Genomic DNA, 20,973 nt, shown 5'->3' on the forward strand with positions numbered 1-20,973 from the left:
GGGCAGAGGAACGCCCTGGCTGACTTGCACATCTGTGGCCACTGGGCTAATCCAAAAATATCCCAAATGTCTTGCCAGGCCGGGCTGGGGGTGGGGGTGAACAGGCCAGGGAGCAGAGAGGAGTTCTGATGGGTGGGGGAAAGGGTGTGGAATGGAGAGAGAGGAAGAGCCCAGATGGGGATTTGGGAGGGAGGAGAAACGTGTGGGCTTGACCAGGAGGGAGTCCTATCCCAGAAGCAGAAGCGGAGGGAGCCCTGGTGTGGCTGTGGGTTTGCGGAGGGGAAGCAGGCACGTGGGTTGTTATCACAGGCAGGGGTGGGGCCCCTGTTGGCAGCCCAGGAGGAAATGCCTTAGTGCTCCTGGGGTGGGGTGGTCACAGTGAGCCGCTGGTGTTCTGGGGGGCCCGTGTGAGAATGTGCGCCCTCACGGCGGGGTGGGGGGAGGAAGCCCTTGTCCCTAGAAGAAAGGGGGGCGCTGATTAATCGGGGCGCTAATGAGCAGCAGGGAGAGGAAGCTCAGAGGGGCGGGGGAGGCGGCTCCATCGATCCGAGCCGCGGAACCAGCAGCTGAAAAAAAAAGTGAGAAGGGAATCGATCTGAGGGAAACGGCAGCTGCTGGGGATTAGAGCCCCAGGTCCACCCGTTGCCCAGAGGCCACCCCTCCCCTGAGTCAGGCCTGCCCTGCCAGTCGCAGCCCCCTGCCTGGACCCCCGAGGATGGGTGGCTACCCTGGGGAGCAGGGACTCAGTACCCAGCCTGGCTACGAGGTCAGGTCAGGCCTCATCAGTCACCGGTCACCCCAGCATGGAGCCCACCAACCCTGAGCCCCGCCCATGCTTGGCACCCTGCTGGGGTGGTCCCCAGCCTCTCCTCAAAGTAGCTTGCGGGGGTGGGGGGGCTGCGGCTAGGCTTCCCCCCAAGCCGGCTCCCCCAGCCGGGAAGAGGAGACCCCTGGGGTCAGGGCTACTTCTGGCAGCATCCCACAGGGGAAAGTGGGGAAGGCACAGGAAGCAGCTGCTGAGTTAGCAGTCAGAGCCTCTGAGTGACCACAGACAATGCCCCCTACCCAGGAAGCCCCATGCCATGCTCTGCCCTCCCCGCTAGCCTCCTAGACCCTTCTAGTGCTTCCACCCCACCTCCTCCTCCCCCAGCCTCTCCCCCTTTCTCCTAGTATTGATTTTTCTTTACTGGTTTTTTTTTTTTTAAAGGTGATTTAATTGCTTTTTTAAGGTTACCTCAGTCTGGGGCTCTGCCAAGAAAGCGGGGAGCTGCCCCCCAAGCTCTCCCCAGTCCTCACTACCTTGGACTCAATGTTCCTAAATTACCCTGCGATCTATTGGGATCACAGGGTCATACTCCCCTAACATACTGGCCTCCATCATCAGCCCACATCACACCCTCTTTCCTCCAGAGGGCAAGGCAGGAAGCCTCTGAAGGAATGAAATTGGGGGGTGGGTGGAGAGGGGGAGTTCCAGGCCATGCGGAAGTGGAGCAGCAAGCAGTTCACTGCACTCACCCCTCACCCCTACCCCACAGCCATCTGCCTCCAATTGTCCCTAGGTCCGCATCACCGAGTCTTCCAGACCCTTAGGAATCTGTTTATGCTTGGTGGGAGCCCCCTCCCACATCCCCTCCGCTCATCCTGTGCCTCCCCCTCAGGTCTCTTCTGTCTCCTCTGCCCCCCCCTTCCCCTATACCCCCTTCCCCTCTGGCCCCCCGTCCTTTTTCCCCTCCCTCTCCCCACTTCCCTGCTTGCCTCCCTCTCTGCCCGGCTGCAGTTGGGTGATAATCTCCCTCATTTAGCCTCCCGGCTGCTTCCCCGGCTCATTGCCCAGCTGGTCCCTGGGGCCCGGCCCAGCTTCTTCCCCACCCCCACCCCCCGCCCTGTGCCCAAACTCCCCCATCCCCTCCTGGCTTCCCCCACCTACCCCCCTGGGACCAGCTGCACCCCTGTAGTGAGGGGGGGACCCAAGTGTAGTTGGCCAGGACTTGTGCTGGGTGAGAGCAGAGGGGGAGGGTCCATCTGGGACTGGGCTGGGAGTGGGTGTGGGGCACAGGAGAGACACAGGGGTGAGGGGGCTGCAGGGCCAGGCTTCCTCTGCTCTTCAATTGTCCCCATTCCTGGTCCAATTCTCCACCCACTCCCACCCCCTAGAGGGTGAACGAGGCTTCCTGATGGCCGTGGAGGGACCGTTAGGCAGAGAGATTAGAGTGGCATCTGTACAGCCGGACAAAGCAGAGAGCATGGGAATGGGGGGCAGAAGAGTGAGGGAGGTGACAGGGCAGGAAGGTTCTGCCAGAGCACCTGAGGTGCAGGTTTTATTTGGGCAAGAGGCCTCAAAGGCAGAACTAAAGACCTCCCGTGATCCAGCTTGGGGGTTCCAAAGGGAGCCTCCAAGGTCCTTACCGCACCCGGGCTTTCGGGACTTACCCTCCCCCTACCCCTGCAGATCCCCCCCCCCCCACTGTCTGTATTTGTCCCTTCTCACCTTGGGTGGGCTCCAGCCCCCTTTCCTGGGTGGCCCACTCATAAATGACACGATCCCCAAACTCTTAGCATTCTCCTAGAGAGAGTCCCCAGCCTCCTCCTGCTCCCAGAGGATGGACGGCACCTCCTGGCCACCCTTCCCAGCCCAGACACCTGTCCCAACCCTGGCTCTGGTGCGGACCAAGGGATGAGCTAGTGTGGGACAGACGTGGGCGGGAAGGGACAAGGATGGGGGGGCGGAGGCCGGGACTGGGCCAGGCCTGGCTGGTGAGCGAGCAGCGGTGACAAACGGGCTGTGCGGGGGCCGAGGGGCGGGGGGCGGACGGCGGCTGATTTATCTGGGTTATTTATGCTGCGGACGAGGCAGGAGAAGCGGTTAATGAGAGTTCCAGCGAAGGGGGGTGGGGAGGCCAGGACGTGATCGGAGGCGACTGAAGAGGGTTAGCGTCCCACTGCCAGGCCCTGCCCCCACTGCTGGCCAGCATTCTGCACCCCCCTACCGCATCCTACATAGGGCCAGCCTGGCCTGATCCCATCCTCTTCTGGGGATGCCCAAGCTGAGGTCATGGATCACTGGGGGCTGAAGGGCACCAGGCCTGAGATCGAGGGGCCAGTGGCTGGAGGAACTGAGGAGGGGACCAGAAAAGGGAGAGCAGGGAAGAAAGACGGAAAGAAGAAAATATCTTGGCGAGGCAGAAACTGCCCAAGTCTGTGGGGCCTGCAGGGTTGCGGGGTGGGGGCAGGTTGGGAGGAGGAAGGGACCTGAGTGGGCGTGGGTGGGCAACCTCAGAATGGAGCCTGGAGACAGGGCAAAGGGTACTAGAGTGCAAATTTGGTGTCAGCTAGAAGCCATCCTGGGAGACTGAGAGGCAGAGAGAGGCTTGGAGTGGGGGTGCTGGTCAGAGAGAAGAGGGAGCCAGGAAAGGAGGGGGAGAAGATCCAGAGAAGGAGGGGGAGAGGGCTTTGCAGCAGTGAAAGCTGCTGGGAGCAGATAAGGCGGCACAGCAGCAGGAGGGATTAAAGCTCTGAGGGGCAGGGGCGGGGGCACGGCGCTGGACGGGGGACAGGGGGGTGCGGGGCAGGAAGGAGAGGGCTGAGGGCAGGACATCAGGACCAAGAAGATGAGCCGGAGAAGCGAGGGCTGTGAAAGGGGACCGATTAAATCAGGGGGCCAGAAGGTGGCTATCTCCTGGCAAAGACAGGAAAGAAGGGGTCCCTGCTCATCTCTCTGGGGATAGGGACTTGACCACTATTGGCGAGCCCCCATGCCCTGCACAAACCAAGGGTAGCAGAGCTAAGCCGTGGAGTGCCTGCCAGATTGGGGGTGGGTGGTGGCAGGGAATAGCCCCGGGAGCCTCTGAGCGCCAGGCTAAAGAACAGAGGGCACGCAGCGCCTCCTTGAGGTGGCCAATGGAACACCGTCACGGGGCGCACCAGTCAAGGGTGCTCAGCCAGCTGGCCCTGGGATAGAGACCCCATCACACCCAAAGAGGCAGGAACCAGGGCTCCACAGGGGATTCCTTTGTGGCGAGGAGTATGGGCATGGAGGAAGAGCAGCGGCTTTGCCCAGGCTCCCGGCTCAGACCTGCAGCCCCTCGCTACCTCCTGCCCTCCAGTTCTCCAGGCCTCTCAGAAAGGGGCGCTCGGGAAATGGGAGGCCCCTGCTCCCTCCAGAAGAACCGAGGTGGCCCAGGCAGCGGAGGGGAGCCTGAAGGGAAGGAAGGGGAGGAGGAAGAAGGGGCGGGAGGAGGGGAGTGGGGGTGGCGGGCGGGGCAGAGTAATTGCGTGTTTGTCAGTTCTCCTGTCTGCACAGGAGGGAGCGCGTGTGTGTGTGGTGGTGGTGGTGGGTGTAGCTTCACCCTGAGGAGTGTGTCTGTTGGCAGAGGTGTCAGTGTGTCTGTCTCTGGGGTCTAGGCTCTCCTTGGCCCCCGCCCTCCCCTTTGTGTTTTGGGGAGCGCGGCTCTGGGCACACCCAGCTGTGCTCCATGCTGATGCGGCAGATGTGGCGGGGCCCCAGCTGTGCCTGCTTCCCGGAGAGGGGGAGGGGGTGGCAATCTGCTCCCCCGATAATGGCTGCTAAGCGCCAGGGGGAGGGGATGGAGACTGGGGTGGGACTGGGGCCCAGGTCAGCCTCGCCAAAGGGAACAGGAGGGAGAGGAGGGCCCTGCCCCCACTCCACCCCACCTCGGCCAACCTCCCCCCAATCTGTGTTCTTGGCTCGGCCTCTTCCCCTCACTGGCTCCTGAAGCCCATCCAAATTTCTCTCTAAGCTCAGTCCCCATCCCAGCCCTCCTCCCATCGCCCCATCCAGCTCGGCGCCAGGGACCTGCCCCCCCCCAAGCCTGCTCCCCCTCACTGATTTTACAGAATAATCTTTTTATGGAAACCTAAAAAAGCACTAATGGCAGGAGCGCACCCCTCCCCCGCATCCCTTCCCCCGCTCATCCCCCCACCTCCCACCCCAGTTCCCTTGGTTCTCTCTCCTCAAACCCTTTGGGGACCAGCACCCTCCTACCCATACAGGGCCAATGAAGACCTCGACGTGGCGGAGAAGGGGGCTCCCACATTGTGGGCCCTGAGCTGTGCCCTCAGAGATGGATGGGGCGCTGTCTTTCCCAGGGCAGACAAGAGCCGGAGAGGAGTGGAGGGCATTACAATTCCTAAGACCTCCCCCACTTCCCCAGGAGCACGCGATAGGTACTCCGCCAGCCTGGCGGGAGGGGGCAGGTGACAAAGATCCCAGCTACACTAGCTATCCCCCCATCCCAAACACTGACCCTTTCCCCTTCCAGTGCCTCTCCCCACCCCCACTGGGCCTAGGAGGGGGGTCCCGGGGGCCAGGGCCTGACACAGACTTATTGGATTTCACGGTGTTTTGCTGAGAAAATAATTAAATTATCATATTTATGATGGAGCTGCCATGGCCTCTGCCAACTACTTGGAACAGAAGGGTCAGGACTGGGGTGGGGGCAGGGAAGAGACCCTGGCCCCAGCCCCATAGCCCAGCCGTCTCCCGGCTTCTCCCTCAGGGAGCTGACCCCAGGCCCAGAGGAGGCATCTGAGGCCCCCTCCCCACTCCATGCAAATGGAAGATCTGGGCTGGAGGTAGGGCCGGGAGATGGGGAAGAGTCTAAGCACAGGCAGGTTGTAGGTCTGGGCTGCTGAAGCCTGGCTCCTTTCACGCCTGCTCTCATGCAGCCTGCTGGGCCGGAGGGGGCCCGGGAGCGCACATCCAACCCAATCCCCACACTATCCTCAGCCCGGCTACTGGGGGAGCAGGTCTTCCCCACGGCCCAGCTAAAAAGCTATGAAATCCTGGGCTCTGTCCCAGACCCCAGTGCTGATAACAAGGTCCCGGCGCCCCGCCGCCTGCCACCCCTGCCTGCTGCCAGGACCCCCTCCTCCCTCCCACCCACGCCCTGCCCCCCCATTCTCTTTGGGTAATTAGATTCCTCTCAATTAGCAGATTACGATCATTACCAGCTCATCTGGCAACTAAGCTCCGCACCCACAGCTGGGGAAAGGGGGGGTACCAAGAGGGGGCACATGGGGGTCATGGGCAAACATGAGCGATGGCTGGGTTGCTCTGGAGCTTGGGGAATGTGGAGAGGACTGAGACCTCCCAAAGAGCGGAGTCAGGGTGGTGGGAGGTGGCCAGGGCCCCTCCCCTCCCAGCATGAGCACCCTCCCCACCCCCACTCCCGGACTTGGGGAGGATGAGGCACCAGTTTAAGGTCTGCCCCACCTGCCAGGGGAGCAAGAGACAGACACCATGCAGGCCTCGGGTGGGGAGAACCCCAACTCCGCCAAGAGCCAGGCTAGGAGCAGATGGAGCTGGCAAAGCGGAAAACAGACTGGGGCCGGGCTGGGCAGGAACTGAGAAAAGCAGCCACTGGTGACCCAGTATCGGGCCCATGGCTCTCAGTCCCTGAGCCCACCACCAGCGTCCCACAGCCCAGCCAGAATCCTGCATCCTTCCTTTTGGAATCCTTACACTCGGAGCTCGAGCCAGGCCCAGTGAAGAGGAACAGGAGGGTGGGTGAGCCCTCAGTGCTGGAGCAGGGGTGAAGGCAGGAGCCAGGCAGGCTGGGAGCCTTGGGGGCTTTCCTCCCAAGCAGAGTGGGCGCAAGAGGCTAAAGGCAGTGGGAGGGGGAGATTTACCAGGGCTCCAGATTCATTATTCATGAGCCCGCAGCAACGACTCCAATTTAAATGCTAATGTGTGGGGGGGCCTGACTCAGCTGCCCCCCCCTCCGCCCTCACCCCCAGCCCAGGCACAAGCGGGAGTCCGTGCTGGCTCCAAGGTCTACCCGGGTTTATTAGGGACTGAAGAGGGAGGCCAGGAGTTCCCCAGCCACCCACGTTGCGCCTGGCACATGAAGATCCTGCCTGCCTTCCTCTGGTCCTTTTGGACAGAGGCTGGCCCTGCAGGAAGGAGCCTCGAGGGGAGCAGGTAGGAGGTGGGAGTTGGGGGGGGCTGTGCCTTCTGGGAGTCCCCCTCAGAGGATGATCTGGTTGGTGAAGCTGCGGCTCAGCTCCTTGTGTGGCAGAACAATCGAGTTCAGGATGAGCACCTCAGCAGGGATCCGGACGCGGCAGCCTGCAACCGGGAATGAGGGCACCCAGAGGAGGAAGCCCCCCGGAAGAAGCCGAGGGGAGGGGAGGCCAGAGGCAAGGAGCTGGGGCCACGACCATCCGGGAGGCATCCCTCCCTGCCCATCTGCGCCCTGGCCTCACACTCCCAGCAATTCACAACAGGGCCTGGCACACAGCAAGCACTTTGTAAATGTTTGCTAAAGGAATAAACACAAGCACACGCACAAATGCGTGCGCATGTGCGCACGCGCGCGCATACACACACACACGTGTGTGTGTCCCATCCCCACAGAGCAATGCCATCACCCGTGGAGGTTTTCCCCAGCCCTAGTCCCCGAGGAAGCCATACCTAGGATGGTGATGGCAGGCAGCAGCTTCCCGTCCTTGAAGAGGCTCTCACTGTCCATGTGCGCTCGGGGGTCATTGGGATTGGGGTCATTGGGAGTACCCTCCACACGGGCCCAGCGCCCCACAGTGCTCCCCCAGCCCACAATGGTGTGCAGGACACACGTGTGCTCCTGCCAAACACGACAGTGTGCGGTGAGGGAGGAGAAGGGCCCAGATGCCAAGCCCACGGGGGCCACCCCCACCCAGCCAGCCACAGGGTGCCTACCTGCAGCGTGGCCCCATGGAGGACAATGCTCTCGCGGAGCCGCACGCCCTCACCCACGGTCACCCCCTCCCCGATGGAGACATTGGGGCCCAGCTGTGGAGAGGAACAGATACCATAAGCCCTGGGGGCCTTGGAGAAACCGGAATCCAGCCCCTTCTAGAACAGGTAAGGGGGAAGGGACCTGCTTGAGCCTGCACAATGGGCGGCCACAAAGCAGAGCCCCACCTTCTGAGCTCAGAAATTCTCCGCGTCGTCCCACCCATCCTGCCATTCTGACCCCCCACTTACCACGGCTGATGGGGCCACCTTAGCTGTGGGGTGGATGTAAACATTTCCTAGAAGCAGAAGAGAAGACCTGGGGGCAGCTACCCCACACCATACCTGGTTGCGGGGACGGGGCAGGGACTGGGGCTTCACCTCTGAATCTGAGGTCAGGAGTCCTGGCTCAGAGGGCACAGGGGGCTGGGGTGGGGGGCAAAGATGAGGAAGGGGGCAGGCGGACATACCTCGGATTCGTGGACCCCCAGGAGTGTGCTTGGCCAGGCGTTCTGGGTGAGTGAGCTGGTACTGACCCAGGTAGAGGCGGGAGGCATAGAGGGCTGAGCTGGGGGAGCCACAAAGGGGAACGGGGGATTCAGGGGCCAGCAGGTGCCTACCCCCCACAAATCTCAGCTCCCAGGTGCCCCAGCCACCTCATGAGGCATACCCTGCAGACTTGATCTGGCTCCAGATACCGTCAGTGAGGTGCACATAGATCTGGCCCTGCCCAGCCAGGGCGGAGAACACGTCCTGCTCTAGGCGGATGGTGCCTGCCCCTGGCCACAGGCCTGAGGAGTCCTCCCTGGCAGAGAGGAGACGCAGACATCAGCTCCCCAGCTGAGCCCACCCAGGAGGCCAATGCAGTATCTCAGGGATAGAGATCCCAGGGACTCCCACTCTCCAGGCCTGGCTAGATCTTCTCCAAAGGGATGCTCATGTCCCAGGAAGTGCTGCCAGTACCCTTACCCACATCACCCTCCCACCCCCACCTGGGGTACAATCCCAGGGGACCCCCAGGCATGGACCGATCCCCCATCTCTGCCCCAGGCCCAGGGAGTTCGCCCAGGTGTAGCTTCCCCCCACTTCCCTCTCCTCCCCATCCACTCCTCCAAACCCCACCTCGGGTCACCCTCCCTCTCACGGGATGGAATGAAACAGACACTCACCCCAGAGGAAGACAGCTGGTGAGGGCAGAGACAGTCACAGAAAGAGAGGGAGAGAGAAAGATGGTAGAGATGCCAACTTAGCAGAAACAGACAGAGGCCAGAAGAGACAGAGAGAAGCAGAGATGGATGGGAGTGAGTGGAGCAGGAGACGGGGAGCCAGGTGGGGAGGAGGGAGTGAAGGCCAGGACCCGCGGGGACAGGGACAGGGCAGGGGCCTTACAGGGATGACCTGGGGAGGGGACTGTGGCCAGCAGGGCTCTATGTGGTATGCTCTGAGGAGAGCCTCAGCCTAACAGTGTGTGTGTGTGTGTGTGTGTGTGTGTCTCTCTCTCTCTCTCTCTCTCTCTTCTGCATGTCTCTGCACCCAAGCGTGTGTGCGCCCAAGTGTGCGTGTTGCCGTCTGTTCCAAAAGACATCTCTGGGACACTCAGGGCTTGAGAGAAATGGACCAGAAGGGGAGTGGGCAGGCAGTGACAGAGGAGGAACTGGGATGGATAAGGAAGAGGGACAGAATGAGGTTAGAAGGGGAGGGGACTGGGAAGGCTTGGCTGGGGATGACATGTGGAAAGGAAAAGGGAGGAGGAAGGTGAGCAGGTGGAGAAGAGCCTGCAGAGCCTGGGGGTGGAGGTGTGCTCTGTGACTGGGGGGACTTGGGGTTACAGGGCCACGGGGCCCGCCTCACAGTTGCCCATCCTGTTGGTTACGCTGGAAGACATCCCGAAGGGGCTTCAGGGCTTCCGGGGAGAAGAGGTAGATGCCACAGTTGATGACGTCACTAACAAAGGTGCTGGGTTTCTCCACATAGTGCAGGACCTGAGGACAGAGCAGGCTGGGTCCAGCAGAGGAGCCCCCTCCCCACCCCTCCACCCCCCACTCCTACCACCATCCCCTAAGACCTACTGACCACCAGCTACTCCCTGCTGCGAGGATGGTCTTCCTAAAATGCAGAGTTCCTGCCCTTCACCTTCACGACAAATCCCAACGGCATGCCTTTTCCCTCTAATTGTCCCCACCTCCCAGCACCCCCAGCACACAATTCACTGCCCTTGCATGCCTGTGCCTGGAATGCCCTTTCTCAGCGATTCATCTGGAAAATTCAGTTTTCAAAACCCAGTCGACCTTGCCACTTCCTCCGTGAACCTGTGTTTGTCCTGCACTAAGCAGACCTTCTCAGGTCTGGGCACCCCTGGCTTCTGGCCACACGTCACTGTGGCCCTTGTGTCATTTGCCATGGTTGATTTTTGACTGTCCTTCCCACTGTGTGTTGGCGGGGGGGTTCCTGAGTGGCAGGGATTCTATTTCTTTGACTCTGTTCCTTTCACATCTAGCTAGTGCCCAGTAGAAAACTTAAAAAAAAAAATTGCACATATCTATGTGTGTGTGCCTGTTTTTTCTTTTAACATTTTATTTATTTATTTGTCAGAAAGAGGGAGAGAGATGGCACAAGCAGAGGGAGCAGCAGGCAGAGGGAGAAGCAGACTCCCTGCTGAGCAAGGAGCCTGGTGTGGCACTCGATCTCCGAACCCTGGGATCATGACCTGAGCCGCAGGCAGCCGCTTAACAGACTGAGCCCACCAGCGCCCCTGGGTGTGCCTGTTTTAAGTGTATTTTTGACACTAATGCTTGAACAAATAAGAGGGCTGTATGAGTGTGGAGCTCAGGGCAGGGAATTTCACAAACAAGGACTGAGACCCTCCGCCTGGCCATCCGACTCCCACCTCTGGAATGCCAGAGGCCCCATACTGTTTCCTACCTCTGTGCCCTTGCATAGCCTATTCCCTCCACCAGCAACGCCTTGCTGTCTCCTTCATCTCCATGAATTTAACCCAACTCAGACCTTGCCTCCTCCAGGGAGCTCTCCCTGCCCCACCCAGGCAAGGCTGGGGTGGGCTTCCTTTCATGTTCTCACAGCACACAGTGCATACAGCCATTGGGGTGCTGCACCCATGGAAATGAACTCTTAGCCTCTGCCCTTTGTCAGTCTCCCTAGAATGGAAGATGAACAGCCAAGGGTATGCCCCACCTGGTTGACAACACTGGAGCCCACCCGATAGCATTCCAGCATTCTCTAGAGGCAGAGGGGAGGGGGCATGATGATACAGAGTAAGAACCCAGCCAGCCCTGTCTCTGCTCTCACCTCGTGTGTCTGTGGGTTCTCTACAATACAGCCGTAGTTGAGGGACTGTGTCCTGTTAGCCTGAAAGACAGACACACCAAAACAATGACCCGCCTGCTCCAGGGCGGCGAGGTCTGTTTTTTCTTTCTTTCTTTCCCTCCCCTGTAGCACCTGGCACGTATTTCCTCCACTGACAGGCCTTCAGCAGGGGGAGAACTGACAGCAGCCCTCCCCCTCCTTCCTTCTGAGCAGCCAAAGGGCTCAGGGTCTCTACCGCCACTGCCTCCTCTGCTACTTGCTGGGATTTCCAGCACGTTCCCCTGTTGATGCTGGTTCTCCCTCTAGTTCTCCGGGCTGCCCCTGCCTCTTCGACATTCTGCATTCCAGAAACTTCACCGGATCACCCCCCTTTACCCCCTCCAGCCCTCCCGGCCTCCTCACCGTGGTGCCAAGGAGCAAGAAAGGGTGAGGCTGGTGTCTGTAGGAATCCAACATAGCAGTCAAGGGGAAGTCGGAGCAGACATCAGCGTTGAGCACAAAGAAGGCCTCGGGGCCCCCGGCCAGGATCTGGTCCCGGAAATGGTAGAGACCACCTCCTGTGCCGAGGGGCACAAATTCCTGCAGGTACCTGTCCCCGGGGACCCCAAAGCCGGCTCAGTGAGATGGGAGGAGGCAAACAGCATGAGCCTGGGCACCTGACCCATCCTGCTCCCAGAAATACACCTGCCTGAGGCCAATATCCTCACGGATTCAGAGATTCCCAAATAAGACCCCTCCTAATATATAAGGGCGAAGTCTCCTGAATGCTGACTCAACCCACTCACAAGAACTCCAAGGCCTCGGGCACTGCTCCCATGCCCCATACCCCTCATACGGCACAGACACCTGATGGGGAGGTTAAACTCCTGCTGGGCAGCCTCTAGAAATCGGGTAAGGGCCTCGTCAGGCTGGTAGAAGCCAATGAGCAGAATCTCCTGCATCCCAGGGACCTGAGAACAAGGGAAGAGGTTGGGAGGAAAAAAGAACATATCTGATAAGACAGAATATTGGGGGAACCCCTAGCCCAGGAGTCCAGAGGCCAGAGCTTTGGTCTCAGCTGTGGGGCCCCTACGCACTCACTTTACCACTCTGGTCTGTGCTCTCCTCCAGACAAAAATGAACCTAGAGGAAGTCTGTCCCTGATCTTTCAATCTTTTATGATTCTCTTGTTCCCCCACCCCGTCCCCACATCTGAGGATCACCTTAGGAAAGATCCTGCCTACCAAGCTGCATGAAAAGATCATCCATTCATTTTCTCCCATATTTATTATCTGTCAGTCTGAGCTTGAGATCAGTGTGAGATAAGGGTACCATTTATCAAGTGCCTATATTGCACTAGGCACTTCACCGACATCATCTCTTAAGTCCTGCCATCCCCCCAAAGTAGGCTTAATCACCCCATTCGACCAGTAAGAAAACTAAGGCTCGAAAGGGCGAGGAATTTACTCAAGTCCTTAGAGCAGGCAGAGAATGGATTCAGATAAAACCTTGCCTGTCCTGATGCCAAAAGCAATAAAGAAATTAGCTCCACAGTGAGCAAGGGTTTGAGTTCCGTGCTTTGCTATCATTCAGGTTCCTCGGGCTATAGCTTTAAATGGTCTCGAAGATTCCTGCCTGATCTTGCATTCCATGCTTTAAAAATAGGAGTGAAGTCTGAACAAGAAGAGGCCAGATGAGAAACCAGATTAGCGAAGAGAGCAGGGCAGCTGCACTGCACAGCTCCGAGGGACACCATTCACACTGTCATTTATAAATGGTAGTCCCTGGAGTTATGCCTGGTCCGAACACGACGTGGCCAGAGGGGGAATAGAGCATGAAGGAGATGAACAGGAAGCGAGGTGGGAGGGGGAACCTCTGGGGTTACCTGGGCACAGGCCTCAATGTGATGCTGGATCATAGGGACCCCCGCTACTGGAAACAGGGGTTTGGGCACCTCAAAAGACAAAGGCCTGAAGCGGGTCCCTGAGAGAGAAGAGAGAAGCACATTTTAGCTTCCTGCTTCCCTCTGCCTCCATTCCCCAGTCAGTCCAGCCCAACCTCCCTACTCCTTTCCCCGGGCTCCTCACCCTTTTGAGGGCCTCCAATCAGGATCACAGCTTTGAGCATGATGGCAACTGCTACCTAAACTTCAAATCCCAACAGAGAAATCGGGCTCAGATCTCACACCCCAGCCCAAGAACCCCACTCACATCCCAAGCAAACCCCAAACCCCAAATAGCAAGACTTAGCCCTCTCACAGGATGTAAATCCGAAATTCAAAAGAGTCCCTCCTTGGACACATCTCACAAATCCCATACATCTGAAACTCCTACCCAGATTCCAACCAGCCTTAAAACCCCACAGTGATTTCTGCTAAATCCTGAAATCCACACCCCACAGTTTGATCCATCAGACTTCCTTCTGGCCATAAACACATTCAGCAAACTCAGAAACTCAGCAATAGACCTTAGACCCCAAACCCACTGATTCCCAACTGTTCCATTCTTATGCTACAGATGTTAAGCCCCAGATCCCAACAGTGAACCCTGAATACTGAATCTCAAATCCTGAGTGAGCCCCAGATATTTAACTGCAATCCTAAGAATGAATCCTAAGTACTAACGTATCTGGTGAATTCCAAGTCCAAGTAAAAACCCCCTATATGCTGAATTTGAATCCTAAAACTAACCTCTAAGTGATGAACCCTGAATCAAAAGACAGATTCCCTTGGCGTCTCAAACACGGAATCTACCTCCCCCTGGGTCCCAAAACTGGAGACAAGTCTGAAACTCGAGTCGAAGCATTGATTGCTGACCCTCTGAACGCCACAACTGACTCTGTCTAATAAACCTTAGCCTCGCGTAGCCAGGGGATTGTGGAACTAACACAAGAGCAGACCTCCGAAGGGGCAGCCGGGACCTCCGAGCAGCCCTCAGTGTAGGGGCCGTCCCCTGCCCTCTACCCCTTTCGCCACCCCTCCATCAGCAACCTTTACCACTAGCTCCCTTTATTCCAGCTCTGTCGCCCGCTACTGCTTGCTCCTTCCGCGCACGTGTCTTCTCGCGACTCGCGAGAACTCTTTCGCGGAGCATGCCGGGAATAGTAGTTCTTAAGATCCCGTCGTTTCCCATAGCCCTCTCCTCTATCCGCCCCTCCCACCCCCACCCCCCAACGCCCGCTAGTTTCTAACCACAGGAGAGGAGGGAGGTGGGACTTATGGGAGAACAAGGGGCATGGCCAAGGGATCTAGGAGGCGGGGCTAAAGAGAAGAAGGGTGGGGCCTAAGAGGCAGAGGAGGGAAGCTGAGATTAGGACTTTGAACTGTCTGGGAATGGGCCCCAGAGTAGCGGCCAAGGTAGGAACAGGGTCCCAGGGAGACGCGGGCCTAGAGACGAGAGGAGGTGTGGCCAGCCGTGAAATGGGCGTGGCGAGGGCGCCGGCCGCGGCGAGTGGGTGGGGCCTGAGGTAGACGGAAAAAGAGGAGGCGGAGTCGTGAGCTCCTGGCGCGGTCCCGCGGGGAAATGAAGGAGCTCCGTAGCGTGAGAGAAAGCGTATCTCAGATTTACAGTCTGTAACGTAAAGCACTGACCCAGGCACTCTCCAAACATTCCGACCCCCACATACTGTGACCTTAGTGTGTGGGTCTGGAGTAAGCGTGGGTGCAAGTGCAGGGGAGAAGAAACGGCGTCCCCAAAGACCAGAACACACGGAGGGTCAGAGAGAGCAGTTTTATTAAGCAAGATGGTGTGTGTGGGGGGGGGGGGTTCGTCGGTCCCACGCACCCCAGGGCTTGGAGCCAGGGCGAAAGATCCGAGCGTTCCTTTCAGGCCACGTCCACGCGAGCAAAGCTCTGGTCCATGCCCAGGCTGTTCTCCACGTACACCTCGTACTTGCCGCTGTCCTGGGGCGTGGCCCGGCGAATGGTCAGCGTCGTGGTGGTACTGCCGATCTCGAAGAACACCCTGGCAGGGAGAGGGGGAGCGGGAAGGGCGGGCCGCGGTCAGGTTACAGGAGCCCGGGGCCAGGCTGGTTAGCCAGCTCTGGTCCTCGCTTCGCGTTCCCCGCCCCCGGCCCACTCCCGCCGGGGCTCTGGGCCCCCTTCCGCCCCAGCGGCAGGTCCCCGCCCTCGCCTGTCATCCTCCTCGATGTCCTCCCCGTCCTTGGTCCAGCCGACGTCAGGCGCAGGCTCGCCCATGATCTCCGCGGTCAGCGTCACGGTGGTGCCTTTGCGTGCCTTAGTGTTATCCGGTCCCTTTTGAATCTTCGCAGGGACTAGAAGAAGGGAAAGGGCATGCGACCCGGGAAGGGTCCTTAGGGGTGAGGCGGAGCAGGGGCATCACTTCCCCAGATAATACCCGGCCCTAAATATGAAATGCCCGTAGTGGGACGTTGGGCAAGGCTAGCCTCTTTGGGGCTTCATTTCCTCCGCTGTTAAACTGGACTAATAGCTGGCCCTGCTCCTTCCCACGGTGGGATGGAGGATCAAAAGAAATACGCTGAGTGAAAGACCGGGAGCGTTTACACATCTCAGTGCCATGGATGGACACAGTTCCGAGCAATGAACACTGTCCTGGGGCGGAGCCAGAAGACCTGGGCCCTAACCCTGGCTCTGCCTCTGGCTCGCTGTGACCTTGGGGCTCTGGAGTGGAGTGATTAGAGCCCAAAGCGGACTTCTCAGTCTGGGGCGGGGGCGGGTGAGGGCGGGATCCTGAGGCAGGAAGGGCTAGCCAGCCCGCGCGCCGCTGCGCCCCAGGCTGTGTCCCCAACCCCATCGGGACTCGGCCAGGCCCAGCGGTGAGCACTCGCTGGAGGGACCCGGCTGCGGCGCCGGGAGGCGGTGCTGCTCTTCGCGGTGGCGCCGCACGGGGAACGCGCGTACCTTCCACGAGGATGCGCGCCGAGTCAGAGCACTGGCCGAAGGGGTTGGTTACGTTGATGCTGTACTGGCCCAGGTCTGCCAGCTCGCCGTCGCGCACCACCAGGGCGACCACGTCAGGATCCTCGAAGACGTAGCGATACTTGGGCCCGTCGCGCAGCTCCTTGCCGTCTTTGCTCCAGCGGATGAAGGGGTCCGGGAAAGCCGAAATGCGGCAAGTCAGCTTGGCCGCGCTGCCCTCGATCAGCACCACGTCCTTCAGCGGCTCCAGCACTCGTGGCGGCCCCTTCTCGCGAAGCTCCTTCCGGGACCTATCCGAGAGCCGGGTCAGGGCCCAGAGCTCCCACGAAGCGGATCTGGACCGCCAGCACCGAATCCCCTGCCTCCGCCCCCTCGGCCCGCTAGAACTTTAAATGTGCAGGTGGGTAGGGAGGGGGGGCCCTGTTCTTGAACTGTTACCCTGATGAAATGATTTGATCTTGTCGGCCACCTTTCCACACCTCGCCAAACTCTCTCCCCTAAGTCCAGTGACCCCAGCGGTCCATACCACTGCTCAGCTCCCACCCACGCCCACGCTGCAGGGCGATTTCTGCAGCTCCGGCTCCCCTCCTCCTGAGGGCTCCGGGCTCCCCCTCACCTATGGCCCCGGTAAGAGGCCTGGATGCGAATGGCCGCGCTCTGGACCTGGGGGTCGTTGATATCCAGGGTACATCCGGGAGGTGGGGCCACAGCCGCTGTTTTTTTGGCGGAAGTTGCCTTGGACATCTGGGGAGTGCAAAACAAACCTGAGGTCTAGGCTGACACAGAGACTTCGACTTTCAGCCTTTCTCCCCTGTCAGTTCAGAACATCCTGGGGATGGGAGTGTCTGGGGCTGGTCTGAGAATAGGGACTCACCGTGGGCGGGTCGACCTCGCGACTTGAGTCCACTAGCTGGGTAGCAGGTGGGACAGAGCCCTTACGGAAGGCACAGTAGGGGCAGGGGCAGGTGCTCAGCCCAGGGCTCTGGTTTTATACATCGCTCCCCTCCTTGCCTTGTTTGGCCTGGTTGCCCCAAGCCCCCCGGGGATCCCAGCCCCGCCCCCTGACCTAAGCAGGCTCCTTATTTAGCCTGAGGATGTTTGGGATGCTGGCTCAGCCGCTGGGGCAGGCCCGGGGGGGAAACCCGAGCAGCTCTGGGGTGCACTTCATGTCAGCACCAGGACAGCTGGGCAGCTGGATGCGGCCCCATCCCCTCCCAGGGCAGGGGGTAACCCTCCCACTCCTGGTATCAGACAAGGGCCCAGGCTGGCAAGAGATTCAGCTCCCCACTGGGGCAGCTTTGCACTCCGGTCAGTCCCCAGACAGTTGGACAACATGCCATTCCCAGGACACTGATGGTTAAAGGGTGCAAGTGTTTGTGGGGGTGTCCCCGAATGAAGCCAGAGTAGCACAGACAGGGGAGGGACTTCACTGTCCATCCAGCCAGTTAGGAGAGGGCAATGTGGCTAGTAGGACCAATTTGGAAGCACTTACTCCCCAGGCCCTGGGAGTCTAGGATTGCCATTTCCACACTGTGCCCCCTGGCGGTAAACTGAGATCAACCTAGAGGGAACGGTAAAGATTTTTGAGAACAGCATCTCCGGGCTACTGCCACAGTCCCGCTCACTTCCCTCCATGTGACATGATACGGTCTGACTGGGCTGGGTCTGACTGTTGCTGGAGACCGGCATTAATAATGACTCCCGAGTTCGAGGTCTGCCCAAGCCCCAAAAAGCGTGCACAGAGGCATCAGGCAGCCTAAGAGAAGGGGTTCAATTCACCCCTCTGGGACTTGCCTGGAGCCCAGGCTACCCAACCCAGGACACCAGACAGAGCATTGCTACCATACATTGTAACTGCCTGCCCAGGTGGGGAGCGCTGTCACCTTTTGATCAGAGGAATTTTGACACAGCTCTGCTGACATAAATTACCTTTGCTCCTGCGGGTTTGGAACAAGCAGCTCACATGCCATTTTCAATGGAGATGGGAAGGGAGCTCAAGATCAGAATGGGGTTGGGAGAGGATTTTACCATTTATCAAGATATGAGTTCGGGCACCTCATTCTTATATGAAAACACTTGTGGTGAGTAGGGGATTAAAGATTCTCACAGGTAAACTGTGTATCTTCATCGCTAGAATGACAGGTGGGCAAGACCCCTCTCTAGTCCTGTCCAGCTGACTTGAACATCCTGTTATCTTATGATGATGGGGCTTGCCTCTTCCCCAGGGTCCTGAGAGGCCAAAGAGGCCGGGCTGGGCGAGGATGGGCAAAAGGTTGTTTGGGCCATAGCCACGGAGCCCTCAAACTCAATCAGCAACACACCAGCGCTAGCCCTCTTGGCTCATGGTAGGAGGAGAATTTATTCCTTCCGCTTTGCCAAGAACAGAGTTTCCAAGCTGGGGAGAGGTGGGAAACAGCGTCCCCCTGGACACAAGGAGAACTGGCTCCACCCTCCCGTCCACCTCTACTCAGGGCAACTCAGTTGTAGGACCCCGTGAGCATGCTGTGGTTCTGCAGGGGAGCAGCTGGAGGCAAGGACACTCAGCACCCATCAGACCCCTAGCATGCCACAGGGACAGGAACGTCCAGGTTGATGTGTCCTGTGGCTCTAGGAAGATGCTTGTCTGTGGCCCCACCTCAGTAGACTCACCGACCAGAGAGAGTGTCATGCGGCTGGTGGCCCGTGTGCCCTAACACAAAAGCATGGATGAGAGGCTGTCCTGGTTTCTTCTGTGGCCCTTCACACCATCATCACAATCTCGCCAATCAATCATCACGACGAAACCCCTTCTGCTCCAGGAGCCAGGCCCCGTGCTGGCCTGTCTCCTGGGCAGAGTGAAGGAGGCAGAGCCAGCCTTGGGGTGTGGGCTGGTGCATTGCAGAGCCCAGCATCCTCCAAGTTGCAATGACAGAATATGCAAAGAGGGGGAGGGACCACCAGAGTCTGGTTAGATGGTAGTGGTGGAGTCCTGCCGGGACTCCAGAAACTTCAGGAGAGTCAGAAGTCCCTCCTCCCTCTAAGAATAAGGGAGACGTGGGGCCCCGGAGGCTCAGGGTCAGGAGCCACAGTCTGAAGGTGTTAGCTGTTATAGCTCAGCTCTCCCGGTCAAAAGAAGGCTGAATGCCCCTGTCCCAGGACTCCCAGCACCCCATTCCCCAAGCCATCCCTCCTCATAGACCACACGTAGGTCCTGCAGCTTGCCGTTTTTATTTTCCTTGTGACAGACAGACAGACAGCTGGATGGTTGGGGTGGGGGGGTGGTCAGGACAACACGGGCAATAGGAATCGGATGGAAGGGAAATTTCATAAAAGTCAATAAATAAATAAATATGAACGGGAAGAAGGGCGAAGGCCACAGAGGGGTGGTGGGGACATCTTGGGGCCAGCACAGAGTGCTCAGAGCTGCCTCGGCTGGAGGACAGGAGAGCGCTGGCTCCAGCAGTCACCGCCTCCAGCCCCCCCGCCCTCCAGGTTCTCCTTCTGGGGATGCTGGCAGCTAGCCCGCCCACCCACCCCACCTGAGTCCTCTGCTCTCCTTCCCCCACCTTGCTGCCCTTCTTCACATGCTGGCTCCTGCTCCCTAGCCCTGTCTCTGTGTCCTGTTGCTGCTTCACCAACACTCACTCCCAGCCCCTGGCCCGGACACCCTGGGCTCCTTCCTTTGCCTCCTCCCCAGCTACTCACACCTTTCTCAGTCGGTTCTCCCCCAGAACCTTCAAGTCTCCTCTCCCTGTCCCTTGGCTTCTTTTCCTGATCTCTTCCCTGTTCCCTTCCTGCCCCTCTTCCTGCTTCTCTGCTCCCGCACCCCCATCCCCACCCAGCCTGGCCCACGGGTCTCCCCCTCTGGCTCTGGCCTGGGTGGCATCGGCAAAGCCTGGGGCCTCTGTCCCTGCGGGTCCGTGAGGTAATAGCCCGGCTGGATGTTGCTGCTGGTGGTGTCCGAAGCCCCCGGCCCGCGTGGCTCGGGATGGGCCCTGGAATGTCCCGCGGCCTCAGCGGAACCCCGAGTGGAAGCCTGAGGCTGGGCTGTGGTCCGAGCCGCTAGGGGCTGCCTGGGTAGGAGCGGAGCAGCACCTTGTGGCGGGTGGCAGCCTCGGCCCGGCGGCGCCGCTGCTCACCCAGGAACTCCTTGAGCCGGTTGGTGGTGAAGGTGAGAGTCTGGCGGCGCAGCTTCATCAGGTAGGCGTCCTGCAGCCACGGGTGGGCCAAGCAGTCCTGCAGGGAGGGCCGGCTCCTGCCAGGCCCCACCAGGGATGGTGAGCCTCCGAGGCTCTCGCTTCCCACGGACCCAGCTCCCGGTCCTGGAGCCGCGTCCCTGGGCGAGGGATCTTGGCCAACTCTGGGGCTCAGTTTCCCCATCTCTGGAATGGGGAAGGCGATTCTGCCCAACCTCACAGGGCTTAGAAGCATCAATGGCACGTAGAACAACCATTTAGTGGTAGCAGCAGCAGAGCGGGGTGTTCATGGTGGCCCAGGAGGAACTGGGGGGCTCTTTGGCTTGGGCTTGGCCAGGGCAGTCTGGGGGGTGCAGGGAGTGCCGGGGGCTTGGCAAGTACGGGGCCTACTCACCAGGGGTGTACTGAGAGGACCTTTCGCAAGAAGAGTGTGGCGCTTTGGGAGGTGTTGGGGTATAGCTGGAAGGCATCAAAGCGGCCCCCCACAATCCTAGCCTCTGTTTCCTGGGGGTCCGGCTCATAGAACGGGGAGCGTCCACTGAGCCTGTCATGGAGATAGCTCAGTTGACACGTGCGCACTGAAGGTCCGCTCACCGTCCCGGGGAACATTAGTGTGGGGGCTCAGAGGGGCTCGGTGTTCTGGGCTGGGCCATGCACCTATGTGGGGGGGAGGCGGGAGGAGCGGGGCGCAGGGAGAGGCAGCAGGTGCAGCCCGGGCGCACTCACATGATGTAGGTGAGCACCCCTGCTCCCCAGATGTCTGTGGCAGAGCCGATGGGTTCTCCCTTCACCATCTCAGGAGCTGACAGGAAACAGAGGCCAAGCTGAACCAGCTTCCCGGTGTCAGGGGAGCGGGAGAGACGAGG

General features: G+C 59.5%; 3 protein-coding genes across 12 annotated transcripts in view; all 3 read right to left on the minus strand.

Annotated features, from left to right (window-relative positions):
- Nucleotides 1-6,780: 6,780 nt before the first annotated feature.
- GMPPA (GDP-mannose pyrophosphorylase A) lies at nt 6,781-14,109 on the minus strand. 7 transcript variants are annotated; one of them, XM_080797833.1, is made up of 13 exons: nt 14,031-14,109; nt 13,123-13,182; nt 12,921-13,018; nt 11,903-12,006; nt 11,459-11,645; nt 11,039-11,098; nt 9,584-9,714; nt 8,403-8,537; nt 8,203-8,300; nt 7,985-8,031; nt 7,697-7,789; nt 7,433-7,601; nt 6,781-7,087 (listed from the first exon to the last, which is right to left on the minus strand). In XM_080797833.1, the coding sequence occupies exons 2-13, from the start codon at nt 13,160-13,162 to the stop codon at nt 6,987-6,989; spliced, it is 1,263 nt and encodes a 420-aa protein (XP_080653959.1). In that variant the 5' UTR covers nt 13,163-13,182; nt 14,031-14,109; the 3' UTR covers nt 6,781-6,986. The 7 variants fall into 7 exon arrangements, with proteins under 7 accessions (XP_080653959.1, XP_080653960.1, XP_080653965.1 ...); XM_080797834.1 differs by having other exon boundaries at nt 14,025-14,087; XM_080797839.1 differs by having other exon boundaries at nt 13,123-13,177; nt 14,025-14,083.
- A 641-nt stretch (nt 14,110-14,750) lies between these two features.
- SPEGNB (SPEG neighbor) lies at nt 14,751-17,022 on the minus strand. Its single transcript, XM_080799191.1, has 5 exons — nt 16,807-17,022; nt 16,549-16,676; nt 15,915-16,222; nt 15,166-15,307; nt 14,751-14,997 (listed from the first exon to the last, which is right to left on the minus strand). Exons 2-5 carry the CDS (start codon nt 16,674-16,676, stop codon nt 14,859-14,861), a joined length of 717 nt encoding a protein of 238 aa, XP_080655317.1. The 5' UTR covers nt 16,807-17,022; the 3' UTR covers nt 14,751-14,858.
- Nucleotides 17,023-19,121: 2,099 nt separating this feature from the next.
- Nucleotides 19,122-20,973, minus strand: part of SPEG (striated muscle enriched protein kinase) — a gene marked incomplete at its 5' end in the record, with an annotated part of 56,075 nt that continues 54,223 nt past the window's right edge. For all 4 annotated transcript variants that reach the window (XM_080798758.1, XM_080798757.1, XM_080798756.1 and 1 more), the window contains 3 exons: nt 19,122-20,166; nt 20,502-20,651; nt 20,834-20,909. In XM_080798758.1, the coding sequence (XP_080654884.1) occupies nt 19,974-20,166; nt 20,502-20,651; nt 20,834-20,909 (419 nt within the window). In that variant the 3' untranslated portion in view covers nt 19,122-19,973. The remainder of the gene's footprint in view (nt 20,167-20,501; nt 20,652-20,833; nt 20,910-20,973) is intronic.

The sequence above is a fragment of the Martes martes genome (assembly GCF_963455335.1).
Source record: "Martes martes genome assembly, chromosome: 3".
NCBI lineage: Eukaryota > Metazoa > Chordata > Mammalia > Carnivora > Mustelidae > Martes > Martes martes.